At 35.6% G+C, this 27,765-nt stretch overlaps 2 protein-coding genes across 3 annotated transcripts; both read left to right on the top strand.

The window, feature by feature from the left end:
• Positions 1 to 365: 365 nt before the first annotated feature.
• CW7 lies at positions 366 to 7,252 on the top strand. 2 transcript variants are annotated; one of them, XM_078574373.1, is made up of 12 exons: positions 367 to 612; positions 1,300 to 1,489; positions 1,594 to 1,668; positions 2,856 to 2,962; positions 3,056 to 3,116; positions 3,408 to 3,467; positions 3,548 to 3,622; positions 3,916 to 4,035; positions 4,954 to 5,008; positions 5,168 to 5,290; positions 5,861 to 6,066; positions 6,894 to 7,252. In XM_078574373.1, the coding sequence occupies exons 1-12, from the start codon at positions 554 to 556 to the stop codon at positions 6,915 to 6,917; spliced, it is 1,155 nt and encodes a 384-aa protein (XP_078430499.1). In that variant the 5' UTR covers positions 367 to 553; the 3' UTR covers positions 6,918 to 7,252. The 2 variants fall into 2 exon arrangements, with proteins under 2 accessions (XP_078430501.1, XP_078430499.1); XM_078574375.1 differs by lacking the exon at positions 5,168 to 5,290 and having other exon boundaries at positions 366 to 612.
• Positions 7,253 to 18,640: 11,388 nt separating this feature from the next.
• LOC144702359 (uncharacterized) lies at positions 18,641 to 21,780 on the top strand. The gene is made up of 6 exons (XM_078574372.1): positions 18,641 to 18,835; positions 20,303 to 20,379; positions 20,454 to 20,759; positions 21,083 to 21,162; positions 21,342 to 21,429; positions 21,571 to 21,780. The coding sequence occupies exons 2-6, from the start codon at positions 20,325 to 20,327 to the stop codon at positions 21,684 to 21,686; spliced, it is 645 nt and encodes a 214-aa protein (XP_078430498.1). The 5' UTR covers positions 18,641 to 18,835; positions 20,303 to 20,324; the 3' UTR covers positions 21,687 to 21,780.
• The last annotated feature ends 5,985 nt before the right edge of the window (positions 21,781 to 27,765 follow it).

The following is a 27,765-nucleotide window of genomic DNA, read 5'->3' as shown; positions in this document are numbered from 1 at the left end:
CATGCCAACTACGTACAATGACCTACGTATGTATTTGTGTAAATATTTAAATATGTAAATCTATAAATTTGCAAATATGTAAAAATACGCCCAAATACAGTTTTGTTTTTGAATCTGTAGAGAATCCATGATATAAATAGAATCTTTACCTAGTACAGTTGTTTGTTCAGTTATTTTAGTTAATAGTTTTTACTTTGATTTTTATACTTATATTTCCTACTTTGATTTCAACATATTTATTTTCACACACAGGTTTTACTGAACCGAAACAGATCTTTGACTGAACCGAGTGTAAGTATAAGTAGAAGTATATATCGTTATCCCCTCCCCCATCAATCTCAGCTTGTACGTATAAAAACCCGTTTAACGTCTAATTGTCAGGGAAAGTCTTGACGGTTGCGTTTTGGCTCTGGCGATTTTCGTCGACACTGAACGCTCCAGCAAGCGCTCCCGAGGCTAGGCATTGAAGAATTCTTCCGGAATCAGCCCATTTCTGCTGTCTATATTGATATTCCTCGGCAGATCCGGGTTCTTAATTGGGTGATGCTCGCCAATGGAAGACGAAGAGATCGCGACCTCTAGTGACCCATCAGAGGGTGTCTTGCCGTCCAGGTATTATTTCTAGCTTATATACCAGTCCCAAGAAAATTTTCAGCTTCGACGTATTCATCTGTCCCGCAATTCGTCGTCACCATCATTAGGCGCATCTAGCTGTTTGAGAATTTCGTCGACTAGTTATATAGAATATTATTGTTTTGTGTGATTTTAGATGATGTAGTGGAAACGAGACTTTACTTTCTGGTAGTTTTTTTCCCCCAAATCAGTGCATTTCTTCTGTGCTATGACGGGGGTTATTCTCTCAATAAAAAACGAAATTTAGTTTATTTCCCTACTTGTCAACTTTAACTTGCAGGCGAAATGCCTTAAACATGAAGATTAGGAAAATAGCTTGCACTCCATGGCCGAGCAAATCCTTTCTGTTCATCAGCACGACACATAGCAGTTTATGTTTTCTCTCATCTCGGACATTAGAAAGTATGCAATAGTGACTTGTCGATTCCGAAATTTTTAGTCTACGGTACAACTCTGTGAAGCATCTCCTTACACGTACCATGGGTACTTCTCTAGAATTTAAAATTTAAATTGTTGAATGGAGGCGCTAAATTCCTTTAGAAGATCTATATTTTTTACTTCTGGAGAAGTCTTAGTCTAAGTTGAATTAAAGAGATCATTCTTCAGTCAATTGCTATGCATTTCTATATAGGAAAGGCACAAGTTTTAAGATTATTATGTTTTCAGGCACGAGTTATTGACTATCGTGCGACGACATTCCAAATTTCTAAAGGATGGGATGGTCGATGAAGATGACAGGTCGGATATCGAAATGGACGTTAAGTTTTGGAATGAAATGCTTGATTTGTACTTTATTCGGGGAAGAGAATCTACTGGATGCCACGAAGATGACCTTATCTTTTTTGTTAGAGATATGGTATTTACACTTAAGTATTATTTCTTTCATATACTCTCAAAAAAAAATATTTCTTGCATATTTTTTACATCAACTGAGGACTTTCTTTTTCACCTTTTTTGTAGAATTTGCACGGATATGGATTTAATGACAATGTTGAGAGTGCTCCCCCATATTTTGTACGAAGGTGGGCAGCCAAGGTAAAATAGAAAGATAAGAGAGTTATCATGGCATAGAATTTGAAGCACCTTCCCTGTGGAAAGAATACTTTCTTTTTAATGAAGACATGAAAAGGTTTCCTCTACTAAACACAGGATAAATAAAATTTGTGACATGGTGAATACTGTTTGCTCTCCTAAATGATGATGACGAGAGAATGATAATGATTCATCATTGTCCTCATCATTTGTCCGCACCACGATGAAGATGTTGATGGTGAAGTCTTCATCATCATCATTTGTCCACGACAAGGATGATCATGATGAACTTGTCATCATCATCATCATCTTAGCATTAGACGATGACTGCAGACAATGATGAATCCACTCCCCCAACTGCCATGGGCTTGTTTTGCCATTGCTAGTATGCTACCGCTATCATTGCCAGCTGTTGCCCCCACTTCTGGCTGCTGCCCCCACCAGCCTTTCTCCCTCCCTTCTGATGACATGACTGCCGCTGCTGGCCTTTTCACTGGCTCCTGTTATTGTGTGCCTCTTGTCCTTGTTACAGATGACAAAAGGATGATTCTGAATCATCATTATCCTCAGCATTCATCTCCACCAGGTGATGTCACAGCATTGTAGATTGGAAGAAGAAGAAGAACACACCAAAAGACGAAAACCACAGCCAATTATTTGACGTCAAGATGTAGTGGCATCATTTAACACTAACAAGAAAAAGTAAAAACTAACACGAGTCTGAATTGGGCCTCCTAGCCTACGCCAGATCATCACCCTAACACCATAACAGCCCACATGGAGGGTTAGAAGCTTGCGTCACATGCTTCCATAAGATGCACATGTCGGGCCCTCTCTCATCAGATATGTAATGAGGCCTGTCACAGATGACAATGGCAAATGACAATTCCTGACAACATTTTTTTGGATGACAATTACAAGTTCATCGTGAGATGGTAAACCCTGATGGTATGAGAAAAATCCAAAATCCAAGACACATAATTTCAAATATTCAAACTTTATTCAATTTAGAGCCTACAACGTCAATTTTTTTCTTGCCGAATGTTGAAATGATCCATAAACTATGTAATAACCTAGGTTACCGCCGATCTTAATAACTGATGGCCGGATGTAATCTACTTGGGTGGGTTGGAACTCTATTAATGTAGTTTTCAGAAGCATATTTGATCTTTCTTTTTATTGCCATTCAGCTCGACAAAGTTACCGGTGATAGTTATGCTGAAGTAGATTGGAGACGATCATTCTACCTCAATTTCATAGCGCATACGTCCTTTGCTGTAACCGTTGCGATTTGCAGGTTTGAAATGTGTCTCATATTTCTCAGTTGTGGACGTATTTATTAGAATGAGATATGAGTTGAATAATTATTAAGTTATCGTGTTACTTTCAGTATTCAAGATCTAAGAAGGCATCAAAGTGGAGTAGAATCATCCCTAACTCCAGTTTACAAGGTAAAGCTACTATGTTTTGAGTGATCATATTACGCAATAGTTTTGTAACTCTTTGTGAGAGATCCACTGTCTTTAATTTCATCTCTTCATCATGAACTTGTCTCTAGCTGGCCATGATCTTGGGACGAATGAAACCTGCTCAACCAGTAATTTTATCTTTCAAATCATCTGTGCCTTTCATGTGCTTTCTGGCTCTCAGTTAAGAACATAGTAACGTTATGCATTTAGCCCATCAGAAATCCAGTTAGTGATAATTAATTTCCTGTGCATTGTGGTGACTATTTTTTTTAGGTCATCAAGACTGTCTATGCTTCCCCAAGTCGTGTCAATTTCCAAGTTGACTTCAGAAAGGTTCAGCCTATTATTTTATCGCAAAAGTTTCTGATTTTTTTGTAAACTCAACTTGTGTCCCATCCGATTTTTTACTTTAGGTGTCAGAGACGACCCCTGCTTATCCAAATATCTGTTTTGCAATTGAAGACTTTGACGACACTTTTGATTCCGTGGTAATGCGTTGTTTAAAAGTTTACAATCTACTTTTTTCCTTTCGCACAGTAATTCCTATATTTGGATACCATTGGCGTGTGATCTGTACTTTTTTCTTGTTGATGGCTTATTCAATTATCGGTTTTATGTGAATATGTACCATATTTTAAGTTCATGAAGCAGAAATCATTTGTATTTACCTTTTGGGCAGAAACCTAACATTTTTAATTTATTCGTTGCTAAGTTTCAGTTGATGGAGAGAACCAATTCATTTTTCCTTGTTTTTTTTGATATCGTTGCAATTTATGGTAAGGTGCTCTCGGAGTCTGATCATTGTTACTGCGTACTACTCAACGCTGACGGCGGAGCTGCTTTTCCCTCTAAGGAAACACCTGAAGGTGATGATGGCAGTGGGTCTGTGAAGAACATGAAGGCAGGTTTCGTCTAGTTTCCTTTTTACGATAATTTGAATTAAAAAAGGTTTCTACGATAATCTTCAATTATGGAGCTCTGAGTAGAGAGATTATTAGATATTAAGCATAATTATTTTTCCCTCCAAACTAAAAACACTCAAAAACATGCAGTGTTTAAACGTTATTTTCAAATAATACTGTAGTTGAATATTTTTTATCTGAAGAAAATGGTCTTTTCTACTTTCTTTTAATGGACTCTCAACTGAACGAGGTCTGGTTGATTCATCATTGTCATCTTCATCCCCAAATCTCGTCAGCATCATCCATGATTGGGCTTTGATGAATGGTGAAGCATCATCAACAGATGGATGATGATGACAAGAATGATGAAGGTCTTCGATTTGAATGATGATGATGGTACCGTCTGTGGTCATGATCATTGTCATTGTCATTGTCGCTTTATTATAGTAATCATCATCATCATCGTCGTCGTAATCATCATTGTTGACCAATTTGTCAAACAACTAGTGTTGGCAGACAAGGGAGGGGGGGTGGGGTTCACTCGTGATCGGTGATCCTCCCTATATGATTAATTTGAAGGAAATGATACATACACCCTCGACCTTAGTGGTCCCCACACCCTCTATCACCTTCCTGTAAACTATACAGAGATTAGACTCTCCACAGAGTACTATGCCAACCAACGACGCATCATGTCCTTTGAGACTGACCTGGTTTCTTCCATGAATGGTAATGATGATGATAGTATCACCCAGGAACCATCACAATGGCGATGACGTTTAGTCAGGGTCATTATCATCTTTATCATCAATGCCAAATCACAAGTTGAACTGATGATTCCATGTTTAACTGTTGTCATTTTACATTCTCATAACATCAGGTTAAAGTAATAGGCTGTTGCCACTTTTTCTGTGCAGCTCACACTTTTCTCAGGATTCGTCAGCTATCAAATGGTTCGAGACGCGTATGAAGGTAAGAAGTTCAGGCTCAATTTGACTCGTGATACACTTTTGTTGCATAAACTCACAAGTTTCTGAGCCTCTTGTCATTTCCTGATCCGGCCTAAAGCTTAGACAAACCTAGAAGTATGTTCAACACTCATTTTTTATCTTAATCCCTTGTTCACTACAGCGGGAAAGCCCAGGTTTGGTAATCTGTTGTCGCTAGGAAGTTACCAAGGCAGAACTGACAGGCTTTTCATGAGGGGACCGGGGGGACAAGGCGAAGTTGAAGTCGCCGTTTCTAGTGTTCCCGGTATGTATGTTTGTATGCTTATGTGTGACCATGTTGGTGATGACTATGAGAGGTTAGATAGAAAGACATACTGATGGATGGATAGAGAGAGAAAGATGGCCTTGGGAAAATATGAAGTCAGATTTATTGATAAAAACTGAGATGGATGTGTTGATAAATGGAGGCAAGATGGATGCCTGGGGAAGTGGAGGTGGGTTTCTTCTGGCCTTAACTAACTGCATTGGATGGATGGATATATGAACGTATGTATTTATAGAGAGAGGAATGGAGAGATGTTGTCGGGGGAAAGATGTAGTGGTTACTTTGCTGAAAATTATGAGGTTGGATGTATAGATTTTGATAGATGGCCATGGGGGAAGATGAAGTGGGTTTCTTTGATACAAACTAACTGAAATTAATAGTTGATTAATTTATAGAGAGAGATAGATGCCCTTCAGTTGTTGAAATTAAGTGCAACTGATGGATGTTTTTGGGGAAAACAGGACAGAGAGAGAGAGAGAGATGGTCTCGGGGGAAGACAAAGTGTGTTGATTGGATAGAAACTAACTGGGTTATATCCCTGGAATGCAGATCAAAGCCAACAAAATTCGGGTCCGCCACCATTACAACCATCTAAGGAAGGCTTCATAATGGGACTGGGCTCTATCATTCGTCAAGCAGCATCTGCTGCCTCGCGCATCACTCAAAAGCCCGATGCGGAGCTTCTTCCGCTCAAGTGTAGCCTCATGTCTGTGTCCTTGCCCTGGGAGAACATCGCTCACGACCTCCTCTTCAAGGCATGTTCTCACCACAAATCATTAATTAATTGATCAATCTAGGATTCTAATCCCTTTGTAGCGTTCAGTCTGATTAATCCGCATTAGTATGTTTAGTATTACACCAATCATCATTAATTGATGTTTGGTGCTTATCAACTCTTAATTGCATTCAATTCGATTGATGCAGATTTTTTTAATACTAATCTTACTGACATCTGATTCATGCATCCTTATCAGCGTCACCTTTTCTCATTCACATTTGATTAACAAGAATCATAATGACTGATAGCTCCCTAATTATCATTTATTGATTAATTCATCCATTTTATCATATTATCACATTTAAATTAGTTTAATGAGGGGTTTATGTCATCAGTCATCTTTTATTGATTATTGCATGTTTGTTCATCCCCGTTTGTCGATTTATGTGGATAATTGTCCTATATCTTATCAGTCACCATTAATTGATTTAAGCTCGCTTATCATCGTCGAATCTCGTTCGACTTTTATTTTTAAAGATTCTGTCTGAAGTGACTGACATCTCACCAAAGATCATTTCTTGGTTATGCGTACAAATCACCCACTCATCACATCTTAATTTGTTTAATGCAGATACTATTCCTAATATTTGAGCTGCCATTATTCATTGATTCATGCGTGTTTATGATCCCTTTTATCTTTCCCTAATCTCATGCAAATTTGATTGTTGTGAATTGCTGTCGCTAAAATTTCATCACCCGTCATTTATTGATTGATGCATCCAGATCAACCTTATTTCTCTTTTGAATTCGATTAGAGAGGATTATTTTGGCTGATTTTTTTTAGGATTCTTGCTGTTGTCTCAGGCCAGTCCACCGGTGAAGCTGTGACGTATTCAACCAGGCCAGCTCGCCCAAAACACAGGCAGGAAAAACAAGCCCATTAAAGACCCAATAGTATTTGGGGCGGGTCCCACATACTTGCATCATAAAGAACCATTTAATAATTCCAAATAATATAGTATTTGAAAACCACTGGCCGATTCGCTGGTGGTTTTAAGCATGTGTTTCCATTTGAGCTTTTATGTCAAGAATAAATCTGAGCCATCAATCCCCATGTTGCATCGTACATTATATGCAAGAGGCTGGAATGGACAGGAGACTGTTGTAACCCAGAGAAAATCAAAGGTATCAACGACAGATTGGAATGGAATGGAAAGAGCAAAGGCTTTCATTTTGATTTTCATATATTCAGGGTGGATGACTTAGGACAGTAAGCAACGTAACGTCATCCGTATGATGGACCATCATCTGTCCACGAGCCATATGGGCATGATGGTTCTTATTCAATGACATATTTTTAAAATGTTCTTTTTTTTAATTCAAATTATAATAAAACTGTTATGGTGGATTAAAACATTTATTTGAAACAGATTCATAGGTCTTTTCTTGCAGAACCTCCAAAAGAGAAGTGAGGTCTTTGTGTGGGTGTCTCATCCCTAAGACGTTATCTATGTATGGAGTCCCATGTTGTTCTTTGAGTACCAGCCACAGAGGGGAATAGCATCAACTACTAACCACTCCCTTGCCAGCCACGGGGGGCTTTGCATTTCAAGTGCGTTACCTTAACTGTCTCCCCTGCTCTATTGCTAATGCATCTTCTTCTTTACACTTCGTGTTACCACTGCTCGTAAACTTGCGCCTATTGCTCCAGCCTTCTGGTGTAATTGATTGCTTCTCGAGTGGCTCACACCCGGGATGGTGCAGCTGAATCAAGTATCCGTATATGTATTTAAAGAGTATCAGGTTGGATGGTCCCAGTCCCAATAACAGTTTAGCAAAGTCCAAAATCTTTCCTAAAATTTGGATCAGCTATGGCCTGATCCCAGTCCGATCTGTTGACTAACAAATGACAAACTAAAAATGGACAGGTCAAAATAAAAAATTGAGATGGACTTCCTGCGTGAGGAATAATTGTCACAAAATAATATTATAATTCTCTCTTGGAACGAGCAAATCTCCATTATAAGGTTTTACTACATGAGGCTTAATGACTCCCAACAGGGCATTACTTAAGCATTGCCTTGCTTTTTTCTCCTAAACTAAGCAGAGAAACATAAGCAGATTATAAGCATATAATATGGAAAGACATTCCAAAGAAGTGACCACAATTTTTTAATCTTTATCATCCTCCAATTGAGTTTCCTAGGATAAGGGACATAAATATAAAAAATAACTTTTATACATTTTTATTATATTATATCATTTAAATATAATGCATGAATATAGTTGGTCAAAAAATAAGCAGTTTGACCCCAGACTGAAATATAAAAAACAACCAATGTTGCAATAATAAATATAGCCAGTCCTTAATCAGACTTTGGTGCAAAGTGATGATATCGGATCTTATTATAATATAACAAATACTGTTTGTGTGTCTGAGATCTGTTCGATATCCGACATCTGGAGGAAATTAAGACAGTATGAGAGACGAGATATCAAATATTGAACAAATATTGAATAACCACCCAACATGGGATATCGGGACATACATCATAGGGGTCAGGACATGGTGGATGCTGGTACAGGACATCAGATCCAAGATCAGGACATCAGATCCAAGATCTGGATATCGAACATCAAAATCCACACCAAAAATAGTATCCAGATATCAAAATCCAATATTTAGATATCAACTTGATATATATGGGCAAATTATCCCATGTGGAAAAAATTAAATTAATTTCAAAGCGAAATGTGTTGTGAAATGATTGGCGCTCTAAAATCAACAGTTTACCAAGTCCAACTGGGCTTGGGGTTGTGATAGACTAAGTCCATTTTAAATTGTAAATCTAACTTAGATTTCGACAAAGGTCAACATGAATATCGTAATTATATATTGATTAAATTCATCAACAATGTGTAATATTTCTTCTTTATTTTAATCACATACATAATTGTTTCATAATAAATTAATAATTTATTTGATTAATAATGTTGGATATCAAACATCCCGACATCAGATATCGTCATCCAACCACTAAGACAAAGACAAATGCCGATAACTGGATGGTTAACAGTATTATATTTCAGTATTGGCGCAACCGATATCTGACATCCTCATCCAATTACCCGGATATGATCCCGATATAGTCATCTGATATCGGGCTTTGGACAGGCAAACACTACTGGTATAGTGTAGGGACACAAATGGGATGGTTTTTTTGTCCCATGACCAAAAAATGGTCCCGTCCACGAGGTTGGATGAAAACCAGGACAGAAATTTGTCCTAGGCCGAACAGACAGGACGTTATGCGTCTAATCAGACAAAAAAAAAGACCTGTCTGGACGTCTCAGACGCTGGACAGCAAGGGATGGACAAAAATCCGTCGGATTTGATTATGACGGTTGAGATCTCGCCGGCATTGCTAAATCAATTCCTTGTTATTTTGCATCAAAGTTCATGCTTTTTTTTGTACTCCCAAACTGACGCTGCCCAAAAGTAGTTTAACATATGTCCCTCCACTTTCTTTCTCCTCCATATTTCCCTAAAAAACTTAGAAAATCCATATTAATTCAATCAGACCTTGGAAATATTTTTATTGGATATTTCATCAAGGAAGAGGGACGTGATGGTTTTTCTCCAGAAAAGATGAAACTGGCAAAGTTGGGACACGGACGAGATGCTTTTTTCCTTGTGGGACAAGAAAACCATTCCATCCGTGTCCCTGCACTGATTTTGGACGTCGAATAGGACGATCTTCATCCCGTCCTGTCCCGTCCATCGTCCACGTCCCGGACAATCTGGAACTATATCCACTGGCAATAATGTTGGCCCATCTCGATACCGGTACTGGATGATAGTATCGGGACGGATGTTGTCGTGCATTGGATGTTGTCGTGCATCGGTTGCTTCCTGTGTTTTTTCGATATCCGTATATTGGATATCGGTATTGGATATCGGTTGCTATAGTGCCGATATCCGATACCAATATCCGCCTTCGTCTCAGGGTGGAGGATGACGACATCGGTTTTCGATGTTGGATATCAAATTTTGATATCCAACATCGAAAACATTAAGTTCATGTATTTCGATTCAAAACTTTTGAATCTCATTCGATTCGAAAGTTGGAATAAAAATTACAGGAAGTAGACCGACTGGCAGACGGCGGACGGCGGCAAAGGCTGAATCAGCGGAGTGCAGATGGCGGGATGGGGTTAAGTTCTTCTCCTCATTCTTCAATCTTCCCCGTCGCCGTGCAATTTTTTTTCTTCTTTATCTTGCATTATTTCTCAATTCTCATATTCTTCAGCATCCACCAATTCTCAAATTTCATCTTGTTCCTGATCATTTAGATGTTGTAATTTCCATTATGGTTGCAATTATTCTGATGTTGTAATTTGAAACAATTATATTTCAAATTTAAGTATTTGTATTCGTTTGCTACAATTTTTTTTCTTCCTCACAAGCTGTAGATACTCACCTGATTTTTATAGTGATTGTCTTTAAGTTTATTATGGTTTCAATTTTTGATTTTTCTTGAAAAGTTTCCATATTTTAGTTGTGAGTCAACTCTCATAAAATCTCTCTTTCTCCCCCTCACACCCAAAAGTTCTCTCTTTCCCAGTCTCTTGCATGAAATTCTCTTTCAGTCTCAAAAGAGTTCTATCTCTTTAACTGTCTCTCATAAAATCTCTCTTTCTCTGTCTCACCCAAAAGAAACTCTCTTTGTCTCTCAAATTTTTTTGATCTCTTTCATTCTCCCTCAGTCTCAATTTCTCCCATTCTCCCCCTCTCTCATTTTACTTAACTCTGCAATTCTCTCCCCCCCAATCCTCTCTTTCTCCCTCTCTCTCAATCTGTCACTCCTTGATTTTCTATCTCCCTCATTCTCAATTTCTCCCATGCTCCCCCTCTCTCAATTTTACTTACATTGCAAATCTTTTCCCCATTCAATTCTCTCTTTCTCCCTCTCTCTCAATCTGTCCCTCCTTGATTCTCTCTCTCTCAGTCTCAATTGCTACCATTCTCCCCCACTCTAATTTTACTTAAATCTGCCATCCCTTCCCCTTTTTTATTTGCAAGATGATCATGTGCCAGCAAGAGTGTGTGGAGCCGATGTAGCAGATGCGATGCTTGGAGTGTGTGCAGTCCAACTCGCCGTCCGCTGATGTCAACATTGAGGTACATGGCAAGTCGGACTATCAGGCGAGAGGATGAGCTCTCAAACGCGACAAGTTGGACCATTCTTCCCCCTTCATTCCTCTCTTTCTCCCTCTCTCTCAATTTGTCACTCCTTGATTCTCTTTCTCTCTCTCTCATTATCAATTGCTACCATTCTCCCCCTCTTTCATTTTTCTTAATTCTGCAAATCTTTTCCCCATTCAATTCTCTCTTTCTCCCTCTCTCTCAATCTGTCACTCCTTGATTCTCTCTCTCTCAGAGTCTCAATTTCTACCATTCTACCCCTCTCTCATTTTTCTTAATTCTGAAAATCTTTTCTCCATTCAATTCTCTCATTCTCCCTCTCTCTGAATCTGTCACTCTGTGATTCTCTCTCTCTCAGTCTCAATTGCTACCATTCTACCCCTCTCTCATTTTTCCTATTTCTGAAAATCTTTTCCCATTCAATTCTCTCATTCTCCCTCTCTCTCAATCTGTCCTTCCGTGATTCTCTCTCTCTCTCTCTCTCAGTCTCAATTTCTCCCATTATCCCCTCTCTCATTTTACTTAACTTTGCAATTCCCCCCCCCCCCTCAATCCTCTCTTTCTCCTTCTCTCATAATCTCTCACTCCTTGATTCTCTCTCTCTCAGTCTCAATTTCTCCCATTCTCCCCTCTCTCATTTTACTTAACTCTGCAATTCTCCCCCCCCTCAATCCTCTCTTTCTCCTTCTCTCATAATCTCTCACTCCTTGATTCTCTCTCTAAGTCTCAATTTCTTACATTCTCCCCTTCTCTCATTTTACTTAAATATGCCATTCTTTCCCCCTTCATTCCTCTCTTCCTCCCTCTCTCTCAATCTTTCACTCCTTGATTCTCTATCTCTCTCTCCCAATCTCAATTGCTAGCATTCTCCCCCTCTCTCATTTTACTTAACTCTGACATTCTTTCCCCCGTCATTCCTCTCTTTCTCCCTCTCTCTCAATCTGTCACTCTTGCTTCTTTCTTGCTTAAATCTATGTTGGAAACAAAAATTCACAGAATAATTTAGCAAGATTCATCTGTGACAGAAGAATGTACAAGAAAAAAGAAGGATCACTGGACTCTTCCTTTTTAGGAGAAACAATGAAACAATCATTTTAAGCATTTCTTTATAGTTTCAACCATAGCTCATCAACATGCGCTGATGTATGAAACAATCGTTGGTAACCATATTATGCTTCTCAGAACCATGAACCCACCTGGAGGTAGTGCCCCGCCACAAGACTCCTCTGGGGCAGGACCTAGTTGTCCTGAAGGTACTGAAGGTACATGATAAACTGAATCTTTGAGTGATTAAGATGCCTTAGTCACTGCCATTGTCAAATTCAGATTATGCAATTCAATTTATAAATTTACCCCAATACTTATATGTAAAGTGTGAATATCAGGGATCGTCCAAGAGAGACTTAGTAGGTAATGAGATGTTCAATTTAATTAGTGGACTTTGAGCTGAATTTGGGAGAGGAATATATGGAAGATAATAGGATTTCTTGAACTTGTCAAGAAGATCAAGAACCTCAGGATAGGGAAAAAAATAAATTAGGATTGTATTTGTGAGAAATCTATTTAGGCTTCTTGATCTTGAAATCAAGATCAAGAAATCATAAATAGAGTAGGGACTAAGCTAATGTAAGTGGGAAAGATAATCTATATAGGAGCTGATTCAATTTTCTCAAGAGTTTTAAGGAGCTGTCTAATTTTTAAACTAGAAGGAAATGAAAATATATCTAATTTTTTAGTTCATTTTTGTTTTCAGGGCTCAATATTCATCTCAAGAAAACTCAGATTCGATTCCTAAAAAGGGCCAGAACATTTCGCCCAAGCCAAGGCGATTTAGAAGAATACAATCTAGAAATGAAGACCAGAAAATGCAATGAAATAAACTCAGAACCTTGTTTCATCCAAGAACTTCCTCCTCTGTCTACTCAGCTATGGATGGAAGACTCCAGAATGGGTGGAGAGAAAAGAAATAAAAAAGGGTTTAAGTACCTTGGGTGAAAGGGTAAAGTCCTTTCCCGTTTGCCCTTGGTCGTCCCTTCATTACAAGAGTTCTAGAAATTTTCTGGCAATTTCCACCGTTGGATTGAAATTATATGAAGTGAAAAACCCACAATCAAAATTTGAGCGTGATCCAACGGTGGAGTTACGAGATATGAGGATTCGAAGTGGGCTGTCTCCCCACTTTACCATTTTCTCTCTCCTCCACCTCCTCGTGTTTTGTGCTCGTGTTGGCTCTTCTATCTCCAAATTTTTCCCTCCAAAATCGTCCAATCTCCTGCTGAAACCTATCACCTAAAATATTTTGACTCAAATAAGCCTTTTGTCAAATGTATAAATATATTCTGATATCAAAATGTCTTGGAAGAATACCCAAAGAAAATCAGAAAAATCATATACTCACCGAATTAACTTTATTTTGATTTAGTGCTCAATAAGTGGTTCTAATGCAGATAAATGATAATTCCATATGAGAATATGCATTTAAATCACTTTAATACCCCCAGATAACACATATTTAAATCATTTTACAACTGAATTTGTGTGTTATCAATACGGACGTAGGAACATCTCGTGCCGCACAGAGTCACCCTCGTTTGAAACGTTCAGTCATCATTGACTATTTTGAACACATTGGTGATGGTTACTACTCATGCTCACTAGGTACCATGAGAAGAACCCGCACAATAAGAGGAAATCAATCAAGCGACAGGCCCCCAAGAGCACCAACATATTTTGGAGACATTTCCAATCTTGTCATCCTAAACGTCATGCTGAGCTTAAGGGCTTGGTGGTGGACGACCATGATCAGCCGTGTATCACGGATGCTATGCAAAGCAGACAAGGAGAGCCAAGCCAACGAGGAGTGATAAGAGGGCATACGCCGCATGAGACGAAGAATGTCATTGCACGGTTTATATGTATGACTCATTCACCGTGGAGTATTGTTCAGAATGTCGCATTCAAGGAGTCATGGCGCTACCCGACACAACTGGATTTGGATCCCCTTAGCGCGAAGGTCATGAAGAAGTGGACGATCCAAATGCATGGATGCATGAAAGAAGAGGTGAAGAAGCTATGGGAAAATGTGGACCGAGTGTCCTTCACTATAGACGCGTGGACTGCATAGAACGGTACTAGACTTCTGGGCATCACTGTTCATTGGGTGGATGAGAAATGGGTGTACCGAGAGGGGGTACTTGCCATTCGAGAGATCGTCGGCAAACACGGTGGGGACAACATGGCGCCCATCGCTCTCCAAGTCCTCGAAGAATTATGTCTGTGCCCAAAGGTCATCATTCAACATGAAACTTATCTTAGTAGTTAAACATGTGATTTTACAAGTGATCGGTATTTATGCAGGTTTACGCTGTGACTATTAACAATACCTCTACGAATAAAAGGATGGTGTCAAAGATTGCGAATAAGATAAAGAGCGCCAACCAGACGTTTAGTGCCAGAAGGCACGTTCCATCCATTGCGCACATTCTGAATATTGTTGTACAAACTGCAATAAAAAGCTTCAGCATTCCTTTGGCCCAAGTTTTAGAGCCCGACGAAGGCAATGTGAGCAGGACAATGGACCAGTACGATAGTGACGAGGACAATGATCTTGGAGATATATTCTCAGCATCCGACGACAATGACGAAGCATGCCGGCTTTTATGTTTGGGTGATGCAGTTGGGAAGGTGCAACTACTAGTATGTAGTATTCGGAGCTCAACGCAACGGAGAGAGGAGTATGCGAAGGCATGTGAAGATGACCCCAAAGTTGAGGACCCTAACATGGTCGTATTGGACTATCTGACCCGCTGGAATAGTACTTAAGCTATGTTATCCGCCGCCGTGAAGAAACATGATGTCATTGATGAGGTGTGAAAGAATTTTGGACTATAGGCTTTAGAGCACCATGCAAAAAGTCCAACCGCCACCTATATCAATGCGGTCAGCATTGGACAAGTTCAACTAATACCTAACAAAGGTCGTGCCTAATGAGGGAGTGTTCACCCCACTATCTTGGTGGGCCAGCACAAGGGCGAAACGCTTCCCCTTACTTGCCTCCATTACAAGGGAGTTGTTGTCCGTATGTGCAACGAGCGCTCTTGTTGAGCGCATGTTCTCAACGGGCAATGCTATTGTCACCTACTAGAGATCATGCTTGTCACCGATAAGCATCGAAACACTCATCACTATGAAGTGTTGGCTGCGTGCGGACAACAAGTGATGGTACATAATGTGGAGCTGGATTCAGATGGCAAGGATGGCCAAGATGGGGTAGTCGCATCTGTTCAAGGTACATGTCACCTACATTGACTACCTCTTCGCATATTTTACATAATTATCATGTTTTATTCTGTATCTTTCGTTATCCAGGTTATGACCAAGTAAGCACAAACCTTTGACAATTAAATATTACAAGAGTCAATTTTGTTGCACGTATCTTTTGATAAAAATTTTATTTTACTATAAATTTCTTGAATTTTCAAACATTTACAATAATCACTTACCCAATTAGTAATGTACATATTTTAAATTTGCACTTAATCCAATAATATAAATATTATATATATAAACCATGTTAAAGAACCAAATAGTCTGAGCAACTTTTCTTAAAAATTTTAAACATTTTCCTCTAAATTTCTTGAATTTTCAAACATTTACAATAATCACTTACCCAATTAGTAATGTACATATTTTAAATTTGCACTTAATTCAGTATTATAAATATTACGTATATAAACCATGTTAAAGAACCAAATAGTCTGGGCTACTTTTCTTAAAAATTTTAAACATTTTCCTCAAAATTTCTTGAATTTTCAAACATTTACAATAATCACTTACCCAATTAGTAATATACATATTTTAAAATTGCACTTAATTCAGTAATATAAATATTATGTATATAAACCATGTTAAAGAACCAAATAGTCTGGGCAACTTTTCTTAAAAATTTTAAACATTTTCCTCTAAATTTCTTGAATTTTCAAACATTTACAATAATCACTTACCCAATTAGTAATGTACATATTTTAAAATTGCACTTAATTCAGTATTATAAATATTACGTATATAAACCATGTTAAAGAACCAAATAGTCTGGGCTACTTTTCTTAAAAATTTTAAACATTTTCCTCTAAATTTCTTGAATTTTCAAACATTTACAATAATCACTTACCCAATTAGTAATATACATATTTTAAAATTGCACTTAATTCAGTAATATAAATATTATATATATAAACCATGTTAAAGAACCAAATAGTCTGGGCAACTTTTCTTAAAAATTTTAAACATTTTCCTCTAAATTTCTTGAATTTTCAAACATTTACAATAATCACTTACCCAATTAGTAATGTACATATTTTAAAATTGCACTTAATTCAGTATTATAAATATTACGTATATAAACCATGTTAAAGAACCAAATAGTCTGGGCTACTTTTCTTAAAAATTTTAAACATTTTCCTCTAAATTTCTTGAATTTTCAAACATTTACAATAATCACTTACCCAATTAGTAATATACATATTTTAAAATTGCACTTAATTCAGTAATATAAATATTATGTATATAAACCATGTTAAAGAACCAAATAGTCTGGGCAACTTTTCTTAAAAATTTTAAACATTTTCCTCTAAATTTCTTGAATTTTCAAACATTTACAATAATCACTTACCCAATTAGTAATGTACATATTTTAAAATTGCACTTAATTCAGTATTATAAATATTACGTATATAAACCATGTTAAAGAACCAAATAGTCTGGGCAACTTTTCTTAAAAATTTTAAACATTTTCCTCTAAATTTCTTGAATTTTCAAACATTTACAATAATCACTTACCCAATTAGTAATGTACATATTTTAAAATTGCACTTAATTCAGTATTATAAATATTACGTATATAAACCATGTTAAAGAACCAAATAGTCTGGGAAACTTTTCTTAAAAATTTTAAACATTTTCCTCTAAATTTCTTGAATTTTCAAACATTTACAATAATCACTTACCCAATTAGTAATGTACATATTTTAAAATTGCACTTAATTCAGTATTATAAATATTACGTATATAAACCATGTTAAAGAACCAAATAGTCTGGGCAACTTTTCTTAAAAATTTTAAACATTTTCCTCTAAATTTCTTGAATTTTCAAACATTTACAATAATCACTTACCCAATTAGTAATATACATATTTTAAAATTGCACTTAATTCAGTAACATAAATATTATGTATATAAACCATGTTAAAGAACCAAATAGTCTGGGCAACTTTTCTTAAAAATTTTAAACATTTTCCTCTAAATTTCTTGAATTTTCAAACATTTACAATAATCACTTACCCAATTAGTAATGTACATATTTTAAAATTGCACTTAATTCAGTATTATAAATATTACGTATATAAACCATGTTAAAGAACCAAATAGTCTGGGCTACTTTTCTTAAAAATTTTAAACATTTTCCTCTAAATTTCTTGAATTTTCAAACATTTACAATAATCACTTACCCAATTAGTAATATACATATTTTAAAAATTGCACTTAATTCAGTAACATAAATATTATGTATATAAACCATGTTAAAGAACCAAATAGTCTGGGCAACTTTTCTTAAAAATTTTAAACATTTTCCTCTAAATTTCTTGAATTTTCAAACATTTACAATAATCACTTACCCAATTAGTAATGTACATATTTTAAATTTGCACTTAATTCAATAATATAAATATTATATATATAAACCATGTTAAAGAACCAAATAGTCTGGGCTACTTTTCTTAAAAATTTTAAACATTTTCCTCTAAATTTCTTGAATTTTCAAACATTTACAATAATCACTTACCCAATTAGTAATGTACATATTTTCAATTTGAACTTAATCCAATAATGTAAATATTATATATATAAACCATGTTAAAGAACCAAATAGTCTGAGCAACTTTTCTTAAAAATTTTAAACATTTTCCTCTAAATTTCTTGAATTTGTCAACATTAACAATATTCACTTACCCTATTAGTAATATACATATTTCAAATTGGATCTTAACTCACTAATATAAATATTAGGTAAATATTTGAGATAATCCTTCGTCTCCATAAAAAAATTTAGTTTAAATGTAGCCCGATTAAGGAGCAAAATTTTTTATGTGGACTTCATGCATAAATTTTTATTTTCCTAGAGTTCTCCTATACAATTTTGGACATTATAAAGTCATGATGGCATTTTTCTAAAAATGTGACATGTAGTAGTCGTCTGAGCGTGCAAATTAAAAGAATTTTTTGTTAGAGAAGCGCTTAAATCATATGGTATTGCCATATTGGTTATACTTGGGGTTATACTTGCGAGTATACATATAAATATGTAGGGTTAAAGGTATAATTGCGAGTATGCCAGAGAAATCAAATCTAGAATCCGGCCGTTGGAAGGGACCCATAGCTCTGAAGTTTTTCTTTGCGTCTGGAGAGATCGCGACGAACTGACGATCGGCGTAGTCGAAGATCAAAAGCATCGAGAAGTTGAATCACCGCAACCGGATATTTCGCCATTGTCGCTGTTCTTGACAATCTCAAGAGGTTTCGCCACAGATTTTTTGGCGTTTAGGTCTGTCTCTTTCTTGTTGAAATCATTGTTCTGCGTACAAGGAAATAGCCCGTCGTCTCCCGGATTTTATCTGTGTATATATCAGAACTCTTTTATATCGAGATTTGAGAGGCATTGACCTTTGTGGAAATATAGCTGCCGTTTTTCTTGGTCGGATTGAATATACGTTGGAATTTCTGTCGATACCATGAGGCATTTTGTGTTTTGTTTTGAGTTTTGTCGTGCGTGTTAAACATCTCTGGTTTCCTTTTGTTTCTGCTTCGTTCTGCGTCCTTGCTCATGTTTGGATATTAAGCACGAAGATTACTGTCTCGGGGAAGCTCTGCCACTCTCAACGTAACTTCTTCATTTTACAATGATTTCGTCAGCGGAGCAAATGAAGAGAATTTATTTTACTTTCCATTATCGTGTCCTCGTTAAAAATTTTTGATATGCTGACAAGTCTCTCTGGAAGAGGGCTTAAGTCGTGTCCTCAATTGAAATTTTAGATTTGTCGGCAATGCTCTATAGGAGCACTTAATTCTTTTCATCAATCGATGCCAATATGATTATATGTTATGCAAGCCAATAATTCTTTGATGATTTTTATTGTTAGATGCCACTAATTGTTCTTCGTCTACGGATAAGCTTTTGGTTATTCACCGAATGATAATGCAAATACTTTGCAGTTGAAAAGTTGTGGCAGATAAGCATCCGATTACTTTTACTTATTTTTATATTTTGTTGGCAATTATGTTTCTCTTAGATTCGGCTCCCTGTACAGGGCCATAAGATAGTTATTTTATGATGTGCAACAGCTATTCTACCTTTTTGAGCACGTTTTTGAAGTATTTTAGGATCACATTTTCACATATTTTTTCTTTTGAAAGTCCTAATTGTCAGCAAAGCTAAATAATATCTACCGTCTAGCTTTTCTGTATTTGACATCTTCAGGTTCTTGTATGCTGGTTTATGCGCTGAAATTTTTTATCATTAACAAATTAATGGATCAAGAATATACTTGCTATTCTGATATATGTTATTTTAATAGATGACGACTAACTAAACAATGCAACTCGTTTATTGCATCTTCTTTTGTGATTTGGAGTGTGCCTACTTTCAGAGGATGCCCTTTTCGGCTTCTCCATTTCAAACGGATTATTACTGCCAAATTCTTGGTTATGATGACTGATGAATTCGTTTCAAAATTTATGCCAGGGAAATTTCATTTATGTTCCAGTATTAATTTATGATAGAAAACTTCTTAGGTCCTATCAGAACAAGTGTGCCAAAAGGGTGCAATGGACTACAAGCGAACCAGTGGGATATGCGTTATCAGTTTACCCAGAGACAATGTTCTTTTTTGTGTGTACAACGATCTTATTTTTCAGTGACAATTATTATCATATATAGAAGCATATTTTGTAGGCCTGCCAGTTGGGAAATATTATTCTTGATATTTAATCTCTTTCATTTAATCCTTTCTAGGCTGACGCGGAAAGGTTAAAATATGGCTACACAGACTCCCGCCATGATTCAAAATGAGAATCTACACATCCCTAGAGGTGCAAATGTTTGACAAACTTAGGGGTACAAAAAATTATTTCAATTATGCGTTCTTACCTTGCTTTATTTCCAGGTAAAGCCATAGAGGGTGGGAAAACTGCTGTCTTGAAACCTGAAAAGAAGGAAAGGAAAGACAGGAAGGCATTGGCTGACCTTTCTAGGCCGGCCAAACCTCTCTTTTCTGCAACGAAGAAGGGCTCCACAGTCAAAGGGAGCTCACTTCGAGGTGGCCCCACGCTCAAGATAGCCCCATCAAAGAGTGGCATACTGACCGAAGATGAACTAAAGAAATGCCACGAGTGGGCAAAGGAAGGGATTGAAAGGGTCCATTTTACCGGGAACGACATTCAAAGAAATATGAAGGAAGCCTCTGATAAGCGTAAGCCTCATTCAAATTTTCGTGGTCATATTTTTATTTTAATCATCATATTTTTATTTATCGTCGTGGGAAATTCTCTTTTTAATGATTACATTTGAAGAACGATTTTCTTACTTAAGAAAACAGTGAAGAGTTGGATACATTAAGGAGGTGAGGGAGGCTAACGCCTAAATGCATATGATTTTATATATTTATTTATGCATTTCGGTTGCGTGGGCCTGGATCTCACTGGCTCATGGCTGCAAGGCCACAATGTGTGTTGCATATTTCAGTAATTATAGATCATACGCTCATAAAATCTGACATAATTATTTTTTGATTAGGTGTGAAGAAGAAAGTTGAAATGGTCATGTCTTCCTTGAACAAATGGAATCTTGATGTGTATGATTATGCACTCCCGAAGGTAAGTCACTGAAACAGGCGATCCAATTTTTGAGCATCAAAAGTAGATAGATTCTCTTCTTCTACCTTTTTTGGTTTGTTATTTGGAAAAAAATCCTTCGAATTGGTTCTCCCTCTTCATCAATTTCTAGAATTTTTAGTAAAAATGTAGGTTCCTGAGAAGTTTTTAAACCGTTTTAGAGGACCACGGAGGACATTGGGTTCGTCAAGACACTAGAACTGGAACCGGAAGTCTCCCTTTCTGCACCGACTGCCTTACCTGTCTCAGGTTCTCATTCCAAGAAATAATTTTAATGCATTATTTTACATAGCGTCATCCTCTAAATTTGTTTGCTCTTAAAAGAGTTTTAGGTTGACAAATTTGACTCCGATCTATTCCTATTGATTAATGATCCATTTCTATTGTCAGGTAGCGAAGAGATGGAGGACCCTGAGATTATCTGGCCTGTCTTTGCTGAAGAGAATTTTGAGTTCAAAATGAAGGAGTCAAACAGCGAGGTTGCTGCTCCTGGATGTAGAGACTAGCTCATCATCAGCTTTGATGGTGTTAACAGAGTCAACCGTGCACCAAAACCTGGTCTAATGGCAATCGTAAACAGTACGTTTTCTAATCATCTCATATTAATGATCTGCCAATCAAATCAGTTGAACAGCTGAAACAGAGGGAGAGAGAGATTGTGTGGGATGAGAGATAGATTCAGCCTAAAATATATCATCCATAATGCCAAGACTTTAGTTATAAAATGCACATATAATGTGTTTACAATCAAAGAGATGTGGACATATAAAGTTATGATGTACTAGGAACTCGTAACTTTCGAATGATCGTGAACTGTCTCTTGCTGAATTAGCAGTCGTGTAGTGTTAGCTTTATGAGAAATCACATGATGCTGAGTTTTCTGTTTGGTATAGATGATTGTGAGATTCATATTTTCTATTAGAACCACTGGCTATGAAATTCTTGAAATTTTGATTCCCCTTCCAAAGATGTTGATTTTCCCTGAAAATTTGCCTTTGAATTCACTTTGCTTTTAGGTGTGGATACTAGTAGGAAAGTCCATGGTTAAGCATGGTATGGCAGGATATATGGGTGATGGTTAACCCCCCAGTGAAATTTGTGACATGATTATGTCACAATAAAAATCTGGAAAAAGAAGGTTGAAAAGAGGTTTTACCTCTGATGAAAATATAACTTGCCTAAGAGATTTCATTGGAAGGTAGAGCATTGATGTAGTTGACGCCGTGAAGTAAATACTATTCATTCTGAAAACATGAAATGATATGCCAAAATGGCAAGGATAAAAAGTATTTGTCTAAAGTGTCTTCTCAACTGAGGGGAGAAGACACTGTAAACAAATGGACATGTCTTTCCAATGATGAACAATACTTGGCGTCGTGAGTTCTTAATACTGGTCGAGAGTAGGTACTTTGGTCTTCTGGTTTTGATATTTCACTTCCCCCTGCATTGTATATGTAATGGAATAAGATAGTCTTTTATTTCATTATATGAGTATCTACTTTCGGCCAATATAAAACGGTGTGTTTGGTAGAATGGAATATGGGGTGAATAATATAATGCACAATATAATGTATCAAAAATACATCAAGTAAATAATTTCAAACCCTCTTTATCGATTGGCATCATTTGGAACAAATATTATTTTTTGAAAGTATCTTTTGGATTTATATACGCATCCCCTGTGAGTTGATGTTGGAGGCAATAAATTTGAAGTAGCAATGAGATAAGGAAGTTATCTATTTCTTTGCGCAAAGGCATATATCAGAAAATAACTACAAGTTTTAATATTTCAAAAATGTGTATTATGCTAATAACATGATAAATGTGATAATAATTACCAATATTTCATGTCTTGGTCCTCTAAATCATGAGTCTATCATGTTATTAACATAATTTCATGAATATTTCTGCATTTCCTATCAATATCAGTATTCCCTCAATATTTCATATGTTAATTAACTCTGCTCAACTTCATAGAATTCTAGTAATTATTTTACTACTTATGGAGTTTTTATTGTCAGGTATGAAGTAAACAATATAATTATCCATGAAATGGATAAATTTATGGGAGTTAAAGATACTGCATTGGGCTTGTGGGTTGAAAAGAAGCAATTTCAGTTTTGGGATTCAGAGGATTGTGGGTCAGGACCTGTCTCCATTCACTAAACCAGTCAATCCCCTCCAGAAGCGAATAAGATATGTTTAGAGTGGCGGAATTATTTGTCCCTACAGGGGGCACGAGTCTTGATCCATTTGTCACTCCTTAAATCCCTCACTTTAAAAACCCAAGAATGGACCCAAAACAAGATAGTGAATGCGCAAATAACTCTACTACTCTAAATATATTGTTGTAATTATGTCATATTGTCCCCAATTCTTATAAATGTTAGACGTTTGACATATTATGAATCTTACATTTCATTTAATCATCTAGTTGGATTTAAAATTATTGTATCTACTTTGAATTTATGTAGTTTTTTCTTGAATTAAACAATCATTCATTCTATTATATGGACCTGTAGACATTCTTCACGTTACATTGTTATGTCGCCTTAACTTTGTAAAATTTGTAAAAGTGTCTGAAAAAAAGATGAGGTATGCATGAGTAGTAGTAAAATGGGTATTATAGTTTAATAAAAGTTGAAAGCTAACTCTATGTGTGGATACCAAAAATCACCAAGCTGAATCTCAAAAAAAATGTGTACGTATTTAGTTTCCCCATGTACTATTAATGTTTTTCCAACATACCCAATTTAGTATTTACACTTTATGAGTTGGTTATTGAACAAATCAAATCTGTTATTAGTATTTTGCTTTATTTTTCACATTGGTACAATCTTTATATTATATTCATTTCATAAATTATTTTCTTAACTCATAAAATTAATTTTGGTAAGGAAATCTGTATATTAAGTATTAAAAGATTTGTAATAACAAATTGATATGGATACTATCTAATACAATACAAATGGAATTTCAATAAATGTTTCATTGACATGATGTCCTCACATGAAAAAACATCATTTTCCCTTAAGCTTTTTCTTTAATGTTGCTTATTTAGTGTTACGTACACTACGGATATTGTAGAGTTGAGCATCACTGATAAATTTATGTACTTTTTGAAATTATTTTCCCTATTTAGATAAACATTGTATGAATTTTATTTTTTAAATTGGGTGGTGAGAAGACAACTCAGAATTTCATAAAAAATTTTAAACTCAAAATCATGTAGAAGTAGGATCCCCATACGTCTTTGGTAAATAATTGAAAGCTAACTCGTTTAATACTGTATCCATTTGTGTTTATTTTCTTGTCAAGAAATAACATAATAAAAAATATGAAGCCAATTGTTTGTGATCATTTTCACATGTATAGTCATGATTTCATAGAAGTTCCCACCCCATGTTTTCGAACCATTTTAGTTATAATTGTACGTTCAAGGAAAACCATGTGTTTTACATCATGAGCCATTCCACATAGAGGATGGTAGTTATTGAGACATGATTGTATTAAGGTGAATTAACACTACTTTCCATTAGTAAATCTGGTATGAGGTAGAGCATACTAATGCCTAGGGTTAATATTTTATTAGTATGTAATCTGCTTACACGCCGGGACAATTAAAAATGGGATATTAAAGTCATGTACCATAGATGCTCAATTCATGAAAATCCCTGAGGCAATGCTAGACCTTTTAATTTCTTTATTTACTTTCAGTGAGAAAGTACTGACGCTTTAGTTTAAGATATTTGTGAATAAAGATAAACTTAACCATTTTCAAAAAAATTACAACTTGAAATAAATTGTGAAAACTCACATTTTTGTAGCAGTAGAAAGAAATTGATCCTTGGGGAGATTGTGAAGTTATAATCACTTTCTACAATATGAGATCCATTTGTAAATTAAAATTTACAAACGCGAGGTCAAGTGTTCGTTTATCCTGAAAGTCTGAAAATTTAAATAATAAAATATAGACTTTTGGAAATATAAAATAATCTAATCTGACTTTAGGCTAAGTTATCTTGAAATTAAATTTTGAACAAAAGAATTATCATTGGCGGATATGTTTTCCTAAAAAATGGATACAATTTACATCTGAGTTGTGGATTGATATGTTGAGCCTAAAACTGTATTGCCCTTGGTTCTGAGATAGATAAACCCCTAATTCTTTTATCAACTCGTTTGATATTGTACCTGAAACAAAGGCCTGGATCTCAGATTACTGCTTCGCCGATTGTGAACTCAGTCCTTGGAGGCTTCGCCGATTGAGAACACCTCTGTCTTTGGAGGCTTCGCCGATTGAGAACACCTTTGCCCTTGGAGGCCTCACCAATTGAGAACATCTCAGTCCTTGGGTGGGCATGAAGCTTCGTCAATTGAGAACACCTCTGTCCTTGGGTGAGTATGAGGCTTCGTCGATTGAGAACACCTCAGTCCTTGGGTGTGAGGCCTTTCTTGTTTGGATGCGCTACCTTGAGCTCGCTTACTCGAGGTTAAGCAAAACCTTCATTTTTACAAGGGCAACGAATCTGAAATCACCCTTTGAATCATTTTTGGAGGTTTTGCACACACACTAAATAAATGGCTGAGGAAGATAGAGAGCAGGTTGTTCTTATATGTAGGAGTAAATTTGGTTGTAGGCAGAAAATATGATGGTGAAAATTTCTCCCAGTCTTGAGATATTTCAAGGTGATGTGGACCCATAACTGCCGGTCTCATCATCCACATTCACTTCAATTCATGTTAACTCTATGTGACTAAGTCACCCAGCCTGCTTCGTCACTATTTGCCCAATTCAGATTCTGCACGTTCGCATGCTCCATTTTCACAACCTTTCAACATGCTCTTCATGCACAACCTTCTTACCCTTCTCTTCTGTCACATTATCTCACTAGTGTAATCTGATAGGCAGATCCAATAAAAATTTAAACGTTCAAATTAATAGGAATAAATGATTCGTGTTCTAATGTAGATAAAGTATTTTTTATTAAGTTGATTAAAAAATCTTGAAATTTCCATAAAAATTTAGAAACACAGACAATCACCAAAATTTTCAAAATATTTTTATGCCCTTTTCCTACAATATATATTGACAAATTTTTCTTGAAATATTAAGAAATTAAAATCACTACATTGTTGCATGAAAAAAAAAATATTATGCACTATTCAAGTAAGTTAAATCCATAAATGTTACATTATTTATATATTTATGTTAACAACTACAAATGACTAAACTTACGGTAAGCTAATATGAATTGATAGAATGAATTAAGAAGACATATATGATAATTTAATATATTAGATGGATTTCAATAATGTATGGTATCATTCAAAATGTAAGCTATCTTATTCAGCCAAAAAAAATTTCATTAATACTATGTGTATCCAATTACATAGAAATGATTATCAAGTCTGTGGGTTTAGTAATAAACTGTGCTTTCCTGGAGTTAATTTTTATTCTGTATAAGGTTCCATAATTTCATCAAATTAAATCAAAAATTTATGCAGAAATGATTCATGGAGTTACAAGTATTAATTTGAAGCATTTTATTAATTCCCTAAATTTTAGAGGTTATCACAATGGCAGATTGAGTTACTATAATTGTAAGACCTGCCCAACATAAAAATGAGTCAGTCCAACATGGTACTGGATTGTATCTAAGGGGAAATGTATGATAAAATTGTGATTGAAAAAATCCACTACTGTTATAATAGGAATTACTTTAGCAGTGGTAATCGATCCAACATTATCAAAACTTTTTGAAATCTATGTTGCGTGGATATGTGTTTGTGTTCTTGTAAACATGAAATATTGATGTTGTGTCTGAACCCAAGTAATAGGAATTCATGAAGTATCAAATCAGGAATCAAATAAAATTGACTAATTAAATCAAAATTTTTATTATTCTCTCTATGTTTTACGTCTCCTTAGTTAGTTTTTCATTTATGAATGATATATGATCACTTATTAATTAAATTTAAGCAATAAATTTTGAAATTTTATATTAATCTTAAAATTTCAATATTCCATGATGTCTTTTAATAATTAAGATGTTGAGTTGCCAATTTTTGTCTAGTTTTTTAGTTTGATTCTCACCTTAATGCATTTATAAAGATTTCCTTAAAATTCTTTCATAGAAAACAAATTTTATAGTCATATTTTTTTCATGTAAGAATTGTGAATATCAATAGACCAATTTTAACTATTTGTATTTGAATATTAATTGTGTATGTTTCATAAATGAATGAAGTGTTTAGGTTTCATGAGATTATTGAGTGTCAGTGATTATTCAATTTAATATGGTCAGAAACATATTTGAAGGAAACATAAGACACTGGAGCATTGACCTAATTCATATTCTGTGTATTGAAAGAATGATATTTAGAAGACACTCAATTAAACCATACCTTGATTTTGATGATTTAATCATTTAATTATTTCGAATCACATTATGTTGATAAATATTTATGAGTACCCATTGAAAAGTTTTTACACAATTTTTAATTCTCTAAATTTATTATCCTTAATATTAGATGATAATATGGTCCTATGGAAGTTTATCTGGGCCAACTTTTGTGGCTTGA

Source organism: Wolffia australiana, chromosome 4 (assembly GCF_029677425.1).
Source record: "Wolffia australiana isolate 7733 chromosome 4, ASM2967742v1".
Taxonomy (NCBI): Eukaryota; Viridiplantae; Streptophyta; class Magnoliopsida; order Alismatales; family Araceae; genus Wolffia; species Wolffia australiana.
The sequence above is the reverse complement of the archived record's forward strand: the minus strand, read 5'-3'. Positions and strand labels throughout refer to the sequence as shown.

Coding starts and splice junctions, on each gene's coding strand:
- CW7 (XM_078574373.1), top strand. CDS start 554: ATGGAAGACGAAGAGATCGCGACCTCTAGTGACCCATCAGAGGGTGTC. Junction 3,468..3,547: donor TCCAAGTTGACTTCAGAAAG/GTTCAGCCTATT, acceptor TTTTTACTTTAG/GTGTCAGAGACGACCCCTGC. Junction 6,067..6,893: donor CTCACGACCTCCTCTTCAAG/GCATGTTCTCAC, acceptor CTGTTGTCTCAG/GCCAGTCCACCGGTGAAGCT.
- LOC144702359 (XM_078574372.1), top strand. CDS start 20,325: ATGGCTACACAGACTCCCGCCATGATTCAAAATGAGAATCTACACATC. Junction 20,760..21,082: donor GAAGGAAGCCTCTGATAAGC/GTAAGCCTCATT, acceptor TTTTTTGATTAG/GTGTGAAGAAGAAAGTTGAA. Junction 21,163..21,341: donor ATGATTATGCACTCCCGAAG/GTAAGTCACTGA, acceptor AAACCGTTTTAG/AGGACCACGGAGGACATTGG.